This window comes from Patiria miniata, unplaced genomic scaffold (genome assembly GCF_015706575.1).
Source record: "Patiria miniata isolate m_02_andy unplaced genomic scaffold, ASM1570657v1 HiC_scaffold_1, whole genome shotgun sequence".
NCBI classification, from domain to species: Eukaryota; Metazoa; Echinodermata; class Asteroidea; order Valvatida; family Asterinidae; genus Patiria; species Patiria miniata.
In genome coordinates this window covers 5,327,196-5,340,822 of record NW_024037047.1, presented here as the reverse complement: position 1 = coordinate 5,340,822, position 13,627 = coordinate 5,327,196, and the positions used below count along the sequence as shown (strand labels likewise).

The window sequence follows — 13,627 nt, the reverse complement described above, 5'->3', positions numbered from 1 at the left end:
TTATGTGACCCGATGTGAAGAGGCAAACTATACAAGATACAGTTTTTTGCATTATTATACAGTCGTTATGCTTATCGTCAAACTGCATAATAGTGCATTGGATATGCTCTCTCAAGATCCATCATTTTACCAAAAACAACCTTTTTTATATGTTTGTAAAACAAGGTACAGTGTTGCAACAAGTTTAAAGTGCCTCTTTACCAAAAACGAAAAAGGACAAGAAACTGATATTTCTATTGCTTGTTTACAACAATATTTACATACTGTAGTATAAATCAATTGGTTTAATCGATAGTTAAAAATAAACAATTGAAGGCCTTGAACTTTAAACGGATTTTCTCGAAATGTGTTATTTTTTCTCAAGTTACACTCTTGAGCAGGCCGCGATTTTCCCTTTTGCCGTAAGAGGGCCGTGAGTTCCTTTTTCATTGTAATAATAGAAGCAGCACCTGAAAATGTATCCCAATGTATAGGCGTTGATCCTGAGGCTGGATGCCACTCTCTCTTTCAACCAGTGCCTTTAAATCAGAAACGGATGTCTCCGGATCTAATTGCAGGCAAAGTGTCTTTGGTAAGAGCAGACCTCGGACAAACACCTGCAATTTCTGTCTCACTTCAACGGGACTGCAAGTTGGAAATACAGAAAAATCTCCTGCATGAGCCTTGGACAACAAAACTCAGACAATTACTATTTTCGATTCAGCTAAATGTCAGATGTTCAGACGTCAGGTATTATGCTCCAATTACAGAAGTAGCAAATTTGGATTTTATTTTAATGAGAAGAAAATATGAAACAGTGATTTCGTATTGGGCAATTATTTTAGAAACATGTTGCAAGATACTTGAAACAAGTCCACCAATTGTGAAATGGGGTTACACATTGCAATGTATTTTTAGTTAATGCTATCATGCTGAATAACCACTGCACCTGGTTCGTCACGAAATGACAAAAAATACCACCCTACAGGCCTATAATATAACATTTATTATGGGGATTTTGTGAAACATTTGGTTGATCGAGATTTTTTTCGGAACGTTTGCCCCCTTATACCTTTCCACTTCAGTTTTGCTATTTGTTTCTTCTGTCACATCAGTTTCGCCGTGCTCAAGATGAGTTACTGAAGCCTCTTTCAGTGGCAGGACGGATGCTCCCTCTTTATCAGAATGGAGTCTTGGCGAGGCTTTGACTGGAAAGGCGGCCATGAATGCCGCCTTACGACTTGGCTTAACCCTCCTCTTCGTGCCGACGAGTTTGCTGAGTGAGTGGTTGTACTCCTCGGCTATGATCCTAGCTCTACCTCGCCGACCAAGTCTGTCTTGCTGCATCTTTGTTTTTGAGGTCGGACGTCAGACGACGAGGATCAACTGGTATCAAGAATAACAATGTTAAATAATAACTTTTAACCGTACTTATACATGTATTCATAATTTTACTGGAATAATAATACATACTTTTACTGATATACTGGAATTCCTAAAACATTTGGCATCTCTGAATGAATTAATCGAGCAGAGTTTAGACAAATGAACCGACAAAACATGATTAATGAAGTCAGGATATTAATTTACATTCAGTTACCAGTTAAAGGCATGCATTTTCATAGCTTGGCTTTGTTTGTAGGCGATTAACCATTACAAGGCATACGCATGTGAAAACTGATATCTGAATAGACGCCAAAAGAAACAGAAAACCCATGTGACATATTTGTGCGCTTCCACCTTTTAATCACAAAAAGTCCCCCCCCCCCCTCAGAAAAAAAAAACAGATTAACAATTTCAGCGTGCACACACTCTACATTGGGAAAAAGTTTCCACTCGGGTTAGTTAATGGAAAATAAAAGCAAAAATGTGTGGCAAGGTTTGAAAAGAGCAACCAAAACAAACCCCCTCCGAATCGGCATATCCCCCTGCAGAGAGGCTTGTACGTGACTTGCACTCATTGTTAACTCGTTGGCATATAGGAGCAAAAAGCGTGATCAACCCCTCCTCAAGCAGGAAGAGGCAGCACTTTGAACACTACAAGTGTATACCAGCAGAAAAGAATCCAGGCTTTGCTCTCTGGAAAATGTTTGGTTGACCTTTATTTGCACAAAGGGTAAAATCATATATATTTTTTCCTAAAAAACTTATTTCGTGAACGAGGTATAGTAATACGCAACCCCCCCCCCCCCCAAAAAAAACCCCACAGTGACCGCAAAATACGTGACCTAGAAAAGGTTGTACCGTGGGGGCTTAGAGGGGTTTCCCTCAGCTCCCGCAGCAATGAAACCCTATTGTTATTGCCAGGGTAGGAGCTAGTAACTTGAACAATAGTTACCAGGTAACGTCAAAACATCTGGGGGCTGTTCGTTAAAATGTCTTATATAGCATGAAGGCAATAGACACGTTGCACAGAACGCTCTCAAGATGGTCATTCAGGGTTTTATATTTGAATTCATTAAAAGAAAAATGCCTATTAAGATAACTTATCTACAAAATGAATACTTTGTCAGGTGATTTCGCTGCTGATATATTTATAATTATTATTATAAATAACCATTTTCAATTATAGAATATAAAAATTCGCATCCCTCCCCACCCCCCGAAAAAATAGAATGTGTAATTGCCCTTTTTATTCATTTTGTAGATAAGTTATCTTAATAGGCATTTTTCTTTAAAAAAAAATGAATTAGTATCTAAAGAGACGCCAAAAGAAAAAGCCATTTTACATATCTATGTTCTTCTAGCTGTTGGGTTCACAAAAAGTCACTAAAACACGGCGTCAAGAAACACCGTCAAGAAAATCAATGTGAACAAATTAACAATTTCAGCTAACACAAACTCTGCGTTAGGGGGGAAAAAGTTAACACGCGGATTAGCCAATGGAAAAAAAAACCACATAAACATTGTGTGGCATGGTCCAAAGAGATCAACAATACAAATTTGCATATATCCCCTGACTTGCACTCAGTGTTAACTAATATAGAAGACCGAAGCGTGATCAATCGCTCCTCCAGCATGCAGGAAGATGCAAAACTTAATATGCCTGTAATTATACAAACAGAAAACAACCTGACAGGCTTTTCTGTCCGGTACAATTTTTGGTTACCGTTTAATCACATCGAGAGAGGGAAAATTAATATCTCTTGAAAACTATTCTGTGCACACTGTATTGTATTGTAATCTTAGTAATTCAGTGACCAGAAAATTAGCGACATGGAACCAGTTTTGACGAGGGGGCCAATGGGGTTTTCCCCCAGCTTCTCGCAACAATTGTTGTCTCTTTATATCCCAGGGTAGCTATTAGCGACTTGATAAATAACGCCAAAACATCCTTGATCTGTCGGTTAAAAAGTATGAAGACAATAGAGTATTTGCACAAAGGGCCCTAAATTTATAAAGTTTGCTATTTGAGGTCAATGGCAATAAGCCTTTTTGCAATGCGAACTGCGCATGTTCGAAATCTGCTTGACAACCAGTTTCGAGAGATAAACAAATCAGATGAATTCAAACAAGTCTATGGGGGACGTGGTAACCGAATCCGCATTATGCAATTTTTCTTCCAGTTTTTATTTTGTTCGAACAAAAGATGGAGCATACAAACACCTTAAATCATAGCGCCGCTAAAAAAAACCAATCATATTTTCGCATCTACTTCAAAACAAGAACTTGTCTTTAGTTTCGTTGGTATCCCGCTATAATTGTGCACGCTTTTGACGAACTGTTTATGTCTATACTATAGCTGTAGCAAAAAAAAAATCCTTCTCTGTGGTTTTTCCTCCCAACCCTGCATGCTTGTGTGTCCCACATGTTTGTTTCTGTTTCTTGTTCCACCGTCATTTGCCTCTGACGAAGATCCTGTTTAAATCGTAATTTGTTTGATTTGCATAAAGAAACAAAACAGTACTTCGGTTTCATTGCAAGTTTGCCATAAAGTCAGGCTTCCATTTCATAATGCCCTACATGAAATGAGGGGCTCCATCAGTACAAGTTGATTAAATGTTTATTGAGCGAATCAGAATGCAAAGGGTGAAACGTCGCGCTACCCCCCCCCCCGGACTAGAAAAAGGGAGATATTAATTGGCAAAGAGTGAATTATATGTAGGTTCAAGAACGCAGTCAACTGCGTGCCATGACCGACACATCTAGGCTTGTACTTTTCTATTCAAGATTACGTTCCTAAGCAGAAATGTACATTTTTTAAAACTATTATTGACTACCTTAGATGTGTGATTTGTAAGGCTCTTTATTCATCGTTAAGGGATTTGTATGCACAGAGTTATTTCCCACGGAATATATTCCCCCGTGGAGAGGGGAAGTTCCCTGGCAAATAAAGGAGAAAGCAAAGTAAACCTATTCAATTCAACATGGCAGCTCAACAAGTATTACAACAGGTGCGCATGCGTAGTAATACATTCACTGAAGGGGGAACAAGTCTACGGACCTCTTTGCTAATAAACTCATAATAGTGTGTACGCAGGCGCATAAATGGGCCTGGCAGCAAGAAGCGAAATCGGTCCAGTGAAATTGTACCGTGCTCCAAATATTCGGGTCATTTTCTCATAATTTGTCCATGATTTGTTGCTTTTTTTCTTTGGAAAACCCTTTAAATCGACCTAGGCATTACTTTCTGGCCTAAGTGTGTGGTTTTTTGTGGGGGGGGGGGGGGGGCACAGAAAAAAACTGTAAAAATTGGATTCCGTCCCTTGCGCACGAGGGCGAAGGAAATCAACTGGGCTCCTTTGTGCACCAGTGGAAACAAAATAACCATGTAATTTGGGGTACCCGCTAACCAAATTTTGGGCCCGATCGCGGTGCTGATTCGCGGCCAGGCTTTGCCGTGGTAGAATCAGCCTGTGATCAGCCGCAGTGAAGGCAGACCGCGATCCGGCCCGAATTTTGGGGAACGAGTACCCCGAAGCACACGGTTATTTGTTTTTGTTGTTGTTGTTGTTTTTGTTGTTGTTGTTGTTGCTTTTTTTTCAATGGTTAGGAAATCGGTTTTTAAACTTTATATTATGTGCCCCAAAAATCAAAGGCCAGGAAGTAATGCCTATGACGATTGAATTTTTTTTTTTCCATGGAAAAAAGGGCCAATTCTTGGACAAATTGAAAGAAAATGACCCAAATATTTGGGCCCTAATACATTTTCAATGTACCGCTTTTGCTTCTTGCTGCCATGTCCAATATGCCCATGCGTGCATAATTATGAATTTATTATTACAAAAGGTCCATTGATTAAACTGTACCTTTGTATTTTATTAGTTATTTTTGGGGCGACCATGATGTATATTTTTTTCACACAGTGGAGGAAATGAGTTGGTCTTGTTTTAGTGACCAAAAAACCCCCAAAACAATTACCCTACATTGTATTTCTTTAAAGGTTTTTAAGACTTTTAGTTATTTTCGATTGATTGTAAAACGCCTTGAACGTTATAGTTTGACGGATTTTGCGCAAAGGCTCTGTCATCCCAGGCCAACACCAAGAGCTTTGGCCCTCAAGGCCAAGGCAAAGGCCAAGGCTTTCACTGTCAACGCCAGGTCAAGGCCAAGGCTTTAACATTCAAGGCCAAGGCCATATAGGCAAAGTCAAAATTGGAATTAAAACGAAGGCTCTCGGTGCTAAGCCATTGTTTGACCTTGAAGACATTATCGTGTTAATCCTCACGAAAAGACAGCACTAAGGCATGCGGTCTCAGTGCCACTTTGAAATCCATCAAATATACAATGACTACTAATGTGAAACTAGTCACAACATCACGAATCGATGGTATTAATAAAGAATCATTTCGTCTCTATCAGGTTGATACAATGTATATTGACTGCCCAGTCTCAAAATACAAGTTCAGGAATTCAGAAATTACACTTTCTTATTAAATTTGACTTTATTTAAATTTTTAAATTTTTTTTATAAGGGGCGTAATCATATACATGCACCCTATGTAATGTGTTAAGAGTTTGATTGGATGGAGTATAGGGGCCTTAAATCATAGATGTTTTTTTAAATTAGACGTGTGTTGTTATTTTTATAGCAACGAAGGACCGAAAATGTGCAGGCAAGATTCGGGGAGTATTAGATAACTTTAATTTGTTGGAAAATTAAAAGAAGATTGCAGCCGTGAATGATCACTAAGAGGGAATGGACAATGGGACTTCATATGGGTCATTCCATGTCAGACCAACGCACTTTTTTACCTCATGTCTTCTGATTTTAATAAAAATTGCTGTGCTTGTAGGTCCTAATGAGCAATGAATACACACCAATTTTTAGCCCGATCCGACCTATTATGTGATCAGGGCAGAAGCCACACAAAAATGGCATTTTTAGAGTAAAATACCACCCTTTTGGTATAAATATGTCAAAACTATGGCAATTTTCATCGAATATATGTGAATTTGGTATTAAAATAATGAGGATTGCATGCTCAAAGCACTTCTTTTGTCAAAATTAAATTTTGTGAAAAGTAGGTCACGTGACCTTTAATATGCTATCGTGACCTTTGACCCACTTTTTGTAATAATGTATCATTCCGAAAATCAACGAAATAAAAATAACTTGCTAGAGCATGTCTTCCTCTATCAGAAACTACCAAAAATCAATTGGGGTCTTCAAAATTTACAACTTTATGACTACTTTTGTACAGTTGGTAGGTTACAAATGAGTCAATTTATAGACTTTACATAAGAAATACACCAACACAACTTACTATTCTGTTTCTTAAAATACTAAAATTAATCTAGATTTTTATGTATAAAGTACAAAGCCAGGAAAAACAAAATTCTACCTTCTGATTCCAAAGAAACTGTCTAATCAGAATATCTGGACTCGGAAGTGTGCTAACCACTAACAGTAACCAGGCCTTCACCCAGTACAGCGGACTCACGTCCAGGTGAAATTCATCTCAAAGGAACAAAATGCCAAGTCTGTGAGAGTCATTAAAGTTCAAGAAGCACAGTGATGAATGAGTAAAGGTAACTTTGATTGTAATATTAAGTATTATCTTCAAGCAAACTTGAATCCTAGACCCTGATTAGTCCATCTATAGCAACAACTGTGTGATTTTATATAATATTGCACAGCTATATTGCACCCCAGATATTAAAAATGTACGTGTACATATGTTGTGTTATTTCCTGCTGAACGGACCAATACACTACATGTATGCACGTACATCTTCACCGCGTGTACGCATTTGATATCAAGTTGGTTGAAGATAAATTGGTTATAAATCCCACTTGCGCTCGTGGAACACGGAATTATGTAGTGCATCGAGTGGCATATGGGTCACAGCAGCATTGCATTATTTCATATTCCAAGCGCGCTCGTGGGATAACTAATTATCAGTGGCACCCAGGAAGGGGGGGGGGGGGCTTGAACCCAACCCCAACATTGTCAATTTGTTTGTTTGATTTTAGGCTAGTTTTTGTCGGTCCAATCTTGTACAGAAATTTGAACAAAAAACGATTTATGACCCCCCCCCCCACCAAAAGCCAAATCCTGGGTGCGCCACTTCTGATAATTTACACTATGAGTCTGGTTAGACCTCATCAGCCCTCAGAATGAGAAATTCACAAACCAAGATATATTTTAGTAACTTTAGAAACAGAATAGTAAGTTGTGTTGGTGTATTTCTTATGTAAAGTCTATAAATTGACTCATTTGTAACCTACCAACTGTACAAAAATAGTCATAAAGTTGTAAATTTTGAAGACCCCATCTGATTTTTAGTAGATTCTGATAGAGGAAGACATGCTCTAGCAAGTTTTTTTTATTTCGTTGATTTTCGGAATGATACATTATTACAAAAAGTGGGTCAAAGGTCACGATAGCATATTAAAGGTCACGTGACCTACTTTTCACAAAATTTAATTTTGACAAAAGAAGTGCTTTGAGCATGCAATCCTCATTATTTTAATACCAAATTCACATATATTCGATGAAAATTGCCATAGTTTTGACATATTTATACCAAAAGGGTGGTATTTTACTCTAAAAATGCCATTTTTTTGTGGCTTCTGCCCTGACCACATAATAGGTCGGATCGGGCTAAAAATTGGTGTGTATTCATTGCTCATTAGGACCTACAAGCACAGCAATTTTTATCAAAATCAGAAGACATGAGGTAAAAAAGTGCGTTGGTCTGACATGGAATGACCCATATGCATCAGCAGGGTCATTCCTTTGGGGTCATTCGTTTTTTTGAGACAATCATCAAAAGTGACTTTCTAAATACGTATTTTGACAGAAGAGAAAGAACGTACCAAATACGCGCTCGGCGGTTCATTATGCCCACACCGGCATCGTTACCATACCATTCAACTCATTAATCAACTTCAATATTCCATGCCAGTCGCAAGATAAAAAATGTAGACCTACATCAGTTAGCAATTCATCAACTTTTGTGCACACTAAACATGGGGGGAATAGCGCTGCTGATACCGGTAACAAATCCCATTCAGTGTTCCCCTATTGTGAATCAAATTACCATTAATCGATTACACAATGTACCCCCGAAATCTTGCCTAAAGTAAACACGTACGTACCTTGTATTGGCGCGTTGTCAGCACTTCCCAATGAGTCCCGAAGCCTTCAGAGACTGGTTGCTAAAGTTAGTGTCTCTCCGATCCTTTCCCTTTGTGTCTTTCCGATCCTTTCCCTTGAAATTTAGAGCCACCAGTGGGTTACGGGGATCCCATGCACCTGTGACGAGCTTTCGTCTGGGGAATCACAAAAAATATGACTCGCTGATGGCTTCGGGAGCTCTTGTAATGGAACTTGTGGCCCGCAAAGGCCTGCGGCCCGACGCACTCGATGGAGCCATTTCATTCGCTGCCGCCTGACAACAGTTTTCATAATTTGACTATCAATAACACGTGTTCCTGATATGGGATTTAGAATCGAGCCACAAATTGCAAAGGCATGGTTTTTTTGTTGTTTTTTGTTGGAGACTTGCCAAAATTGGACAGCATGCAGTAGGGCACTTTACTTCGCAGCAGAGATTGCTGAACGTGGCACCCTATGTTTCAACCGCATGCGTGACTTTTGGCTGACCTTACCAAAGCTGTGATTGGTCAGAGCATCATGGGGCGGGGATTATTGGGTCGAAGCGAATGAGTACAGTTTCAGAATGTTCACGTTTTTGTAATGCATCGCGTATTGTTACTCACGTTGGCAGCTGGTCAGCCAATTTTTTCCTAAAAAACATTTTTCGTAAACGAGGTGTTGTAATGTAATGTGCAAAAAAAAAAAAAAAAAATCAGAGACCGCAAAATACGTGACCTAGAAAAGGTTGTACCGTGGGGGCTTAGAGGGGTTTCCCTCAGCTCCCGCAGCAATGAAACTCTATTGTTATTGCCAGGGTAGGAGCTAGTAACTTGAACAATAGTTACCAGGTAACGTCAAAACATCTGGGGGCTGTTCGTTAAAATGTCTAATATAGCATGAAGGCAATAGACACGTTGCACAGAACGCTCTCAAGATGGTCATTCAGGGTTTTATATTTGAATTCAGTGGCAGTAAAACTACAAAATGTCTCAAAGAGGACGTGTCATCGGTGAGGGCGCTATGTGCAAAGAGCTCAACATATTTCAAAATGACAACAAAAAAAACAAAAAAAGTGCGAGTGCACAATACGCTCTTGCCCTGTTGGAAGAGGTCTTGTATAAAAGTATTGCATTTAATCGATCAAAATGATCCCTGCCAGAGCTTATAAATGCGACGCCGAAAAAAATGCGGATGGCACAAAATATGGAACACCATACGTTATGTCAATTTTCGGGGACAGCCGGAAGAAAAAAACCAGCAACAACAACAACAACAACAAAAACAACAACTACAACATAATGCTTCGGGGTACTCGTTTCCAAAATTTCGGGCCGGATCGCGGTCTGGCTTCACTGCAGCTGATCACAGGCTGATTCTACCACGGCAAAGCCTGGCCGCGATTCAGCACCGCGATCGGGCCCAAAATTTGGTTAGCGGGTACCCCAAAGTACATGGTTATTTTGTTTCCACTGGTGCACAAAGGAGCCCAGTTGATTTCCTTCGCCCTCGTGCGCAAGGGACGGAATCCAATTTTTACAGTTTTTATTCTGTGCCCCCCCCCAAAAAAAACCCACACACTTAGGCCAGAAAGTAATGCCTAGGTCGATTTCAGGGGTTTTCCATAGAAAAAAGCAACAAATCATGGTCAAATTATGAGAAAATGACCCGAATATTTGGACCACGGTACAATTTCAATGGACCGATTTCGCTTCTTGCTGCCAGGCCCATTTATGCGCCTGCGTACACACTATTATGAGTTTAATAGCAAAGAGGTCCGTAGACTTGTTCCCCCTTCAGTGAATGTATTACTACGCATGCGCACCTGTTGTAAAACTTGTTGAGCTGCCATGTTGAATTGAATAGGTTTACTTTACTTTCTCCTTTATTTGCCAGGGAATATTTGCCAATTAATATCTCCCTTTTTCTAGTCCGTGGGGGGGGGGGGGGGGGGGGGGGGAGGAGTGCGACGTTTCACCCTTTGCATTCTGATTCGCTCAATAAACATTTAATCAACTTGTACTGATGGAGCCCCTCATTTCATGTAGGGCATTATGAAATGGAAGCCTGACTTTATGGCAAACTTGTAATGAAACCGAAGTACTGTTTTTTCTTTATGCCAATCAAACAAATTACGATTTAAACAGGATCTCCGTCAGAGGCAAATGACAGTGGCACAAGAAACAGAAACAAACACGTGGGACACACAAGCATGCAGGGTTGGGAGGAAAAACCACAAAGAAGGATTTTTTTTGCTACAGCTATAGTATAGACATAAACAGTTCGTCACAAGCGTGCACAATTATAGCGGGATACCAACGAAACTAAAGACAAGTTCTTGTTTTGAAGTAGATGCGAAAATATGATTGTTTTTTTTTAGCGGCGCTATGATTTAAGGTGTTTTGTATGCTCCAACTTTTGTTCGAACAAAATAAAAACTGGAAGAAAAATTTCAACATGCGGATTCGGTTACCACGTCCCCCATAGACTTGTTGAATTCATCTGATTTGTTTATCTCTCGAAACTGGTTGTCAAGCAGATTTCGAACATGCGCAGTTCGCATTGCAAAACGGCTTGTTGCCATAGACCTCAAATAGCAAACTTTATAAATTTAGGGCCCTTTGTGCAAATACTCTATTGTCTTCATACTTTTTAACCGAAAGATCCAAGATGTTTTGGCGTTATTTATCAAGTCGCTAATAGCTACCCTGGGATATAATAAGACAACAATTGTTGCGACAAGCTGGGGGAAAACCCCATTGGCCCCCTCGTCAAAACTGGTTCCAGGTCGCTAATTTTCTGGTCACTGAATTACTAAGATTACAATACAATACAATACAGCGTGCACAGAATATTTTTTAAGAGATATTAATTCTCCCTCTCTCGATGTGATTAAACGGTAACCAAAAAATGTGCCGGACAGAAAAGCCTGTCAGGTTGTTTTCTGTTTGTATAATTACAGGCATACTAAGTTTTGCATCTTCCTGCATGCTGGAGGAGCGATTGATCACGCTTCGGTCTTCTATATTAGTTAACACTGAGTGCAAGTCAGGGGATATATGCAAGCTTTTATTGTTGATCTCTTTAGACCATGCCACACAATGTTTATGTGTTTTTTTCCATTGGCTAACCCGCGTGCAAACTTTTTCCCCTTACGCAGAGTTTGTGTTAGCTGAAATTGTTAATTTGTTCACATTGTTTTTCTTGGCGGTGTTTCTTGACGCCGTGTTTTAGTGACTTTTTGTGAACCCAACAGTTAGAAGAACATAGATATGTAAAATGGCTTTTTCTTTTGGCGTCTCTTTAGATACTACTTCATTTATTTAAAAGAAAAATGCTTATTAAGATAACTTATCTACAAAATGAATACTTTGTCAGGTGATTTCGCTGCTGATATATTTATAATTATTATTATAAATAACCATTTTCAATTATAGAATAGAATATAAAAATTCGCATCCCTCCCCACCCCCCGAAAAAATAGAATGTGTCATTGCCCTTTTTATTCATTTTGTAGATAGGTTATCTTAATAGGCATTTTTCTTTTAAAAAAATGAATTAGTATCTAAAGAGACGCCAAAAGAAAAAGCCATTTTACATATCTATGTTCTTCTAACTGTTGGGTTCACAAAAAGTCACTAAAACACGGCGTCAAGAAAATCAATGTGAACAAATTAACAATTTCAGCTAACACAAACTCTGCGTTAGGGGGGAAAAAGTTTACACGCGGGTTAGCCAATGGAACAAAAACACAAACATTGTGTGGCATGGTCTAAAGAGATCAACAATAAAAGCTTGCATATATCCCCTGACTTGCACTCAGTGTTAACTAATATAGAAGACCGAAGCGTGATCAATCGCTCCTCCAGCATGCAGGAATATGCACAACTTAATATGCCTGTAATTATACAAACAGAAAACAACCTGACAGGCTTTTCTGTCCGGAGATTTTTTGGTTACCGTTTAATCAAATCGAGAGAGGGAGAATTAATATCTCTTGAAAAATATTCTGTGCACGCTGTATTGTATTGTAATCTTAGTAATTCAGTGACCAGAAAATTAGCGACCTGGAACCAGTTTTGACGAGGGGGCCAATGGGGTTTTCCCCCAGCTTCTCGCAACAATTGTTGTCTCTTTATATCCCAGGGTAGCTATTAGCGACTTGATAAATAACGCCAAAACATCCTGGATCTGTCGGTTAAAAAGTATGAAGACAATAGAGTATTCGCACAAAGGGCCCTAAATTAATAAAGTTTGCTATTTGAGGTCAATGGCAATAAGCCGTTTTGCAATGCGAACTGCGCATGTTCGAAATCTGCCTGACAACCAGTTTCGAGAGATAAACAAATCACTCAGATAAATTCAAACAAGTCTATGAAGGACGTGGTAACCGAATCCGCATTTTGCAATTTTTCTTCCAGTTTTTATTTTGTTCGAACAAAAGTTTGAGCATACAAAACACCTTAAGTTATAGCGCCGCTAACAAAAAACAATCACATTTTCGCATCTACTTCAAAACAAGAACTTGTCTTTAGTGTTGTTGGTATCCCGCTATAATTTTGCACGCTTGTGACGAACTGTTTATGTCTATACTATAGCTGTAGCAAAAAAAACTGAACAACAACAATCCTTCTTTGTTTTTTTCCCTCCCAACCCTGCATGCTTGTGTGTCCCACATGTTTTTTTTCTGTTTCTTGTTCCACTGTCATTTGCCTCTGACGAAGATCCTGTTTAAATCGTAATTTGTTTGATTTGCATAAAGAAAAAAAAAAGTACTTCGGTTTCATTACAAGTTTGCCATACAGTCAGGCTTCTATTTCATACTGCTCTACATGAAATGAGGGGCTCGATACGTACAAGTTGATTAAATGTTTATTGAGCGAATCAGAATGCAAAGGGTGAAACGTCGCGCTCCCCCCCCCCCCGGACTAGAAAAAGGGAGATATTAATTGGCAAAGAGTGAATTATATGTAGGTTCAAGAACACAGTCAACTGCGTGCCATGACCGACACATCTAGGCTTGTACTTTTCTATTCAAGATTACGTTCCTAAGCAGAAATGTACATTTTTAAAAACTATTATTGACTACCCTAGATGTGTGATTTG

General features: G+C 39.1%; 1 protein-coding gene across 1 annotated transcript in view; it reads right to left on the bottom strand.

The window, feature by feature from the left end:
* Positions 1-13,627, bottom strand: part of LOC119744350 (NLR family CARD domain-containing protein 4-like) — a 40,420-nt gene that overhangs the window by 6,566 nt on the left and 20,227 nt on the right. Inside the window, exons 4-6 of the mRNA XM_038220268.1 lie at positions 8,524-8,697; positions 1,052-1,365; positions 450-624 (exon numbers count right to left, since the gene is read on the bottom strand). Of these exons, the coding sequence (XP_038076196.1) occupies positions 450-624; positions 1,052-1,326 (450 nt within the window). The 5' untranslated portion in view covers positions 1,327-1,365; positions 8,524-8,697. The remainder of the gene's footprint in view (positions 1-449; positions 625-1,051; positions 1,366-8,523; positions 8,698-13,627) is intronic.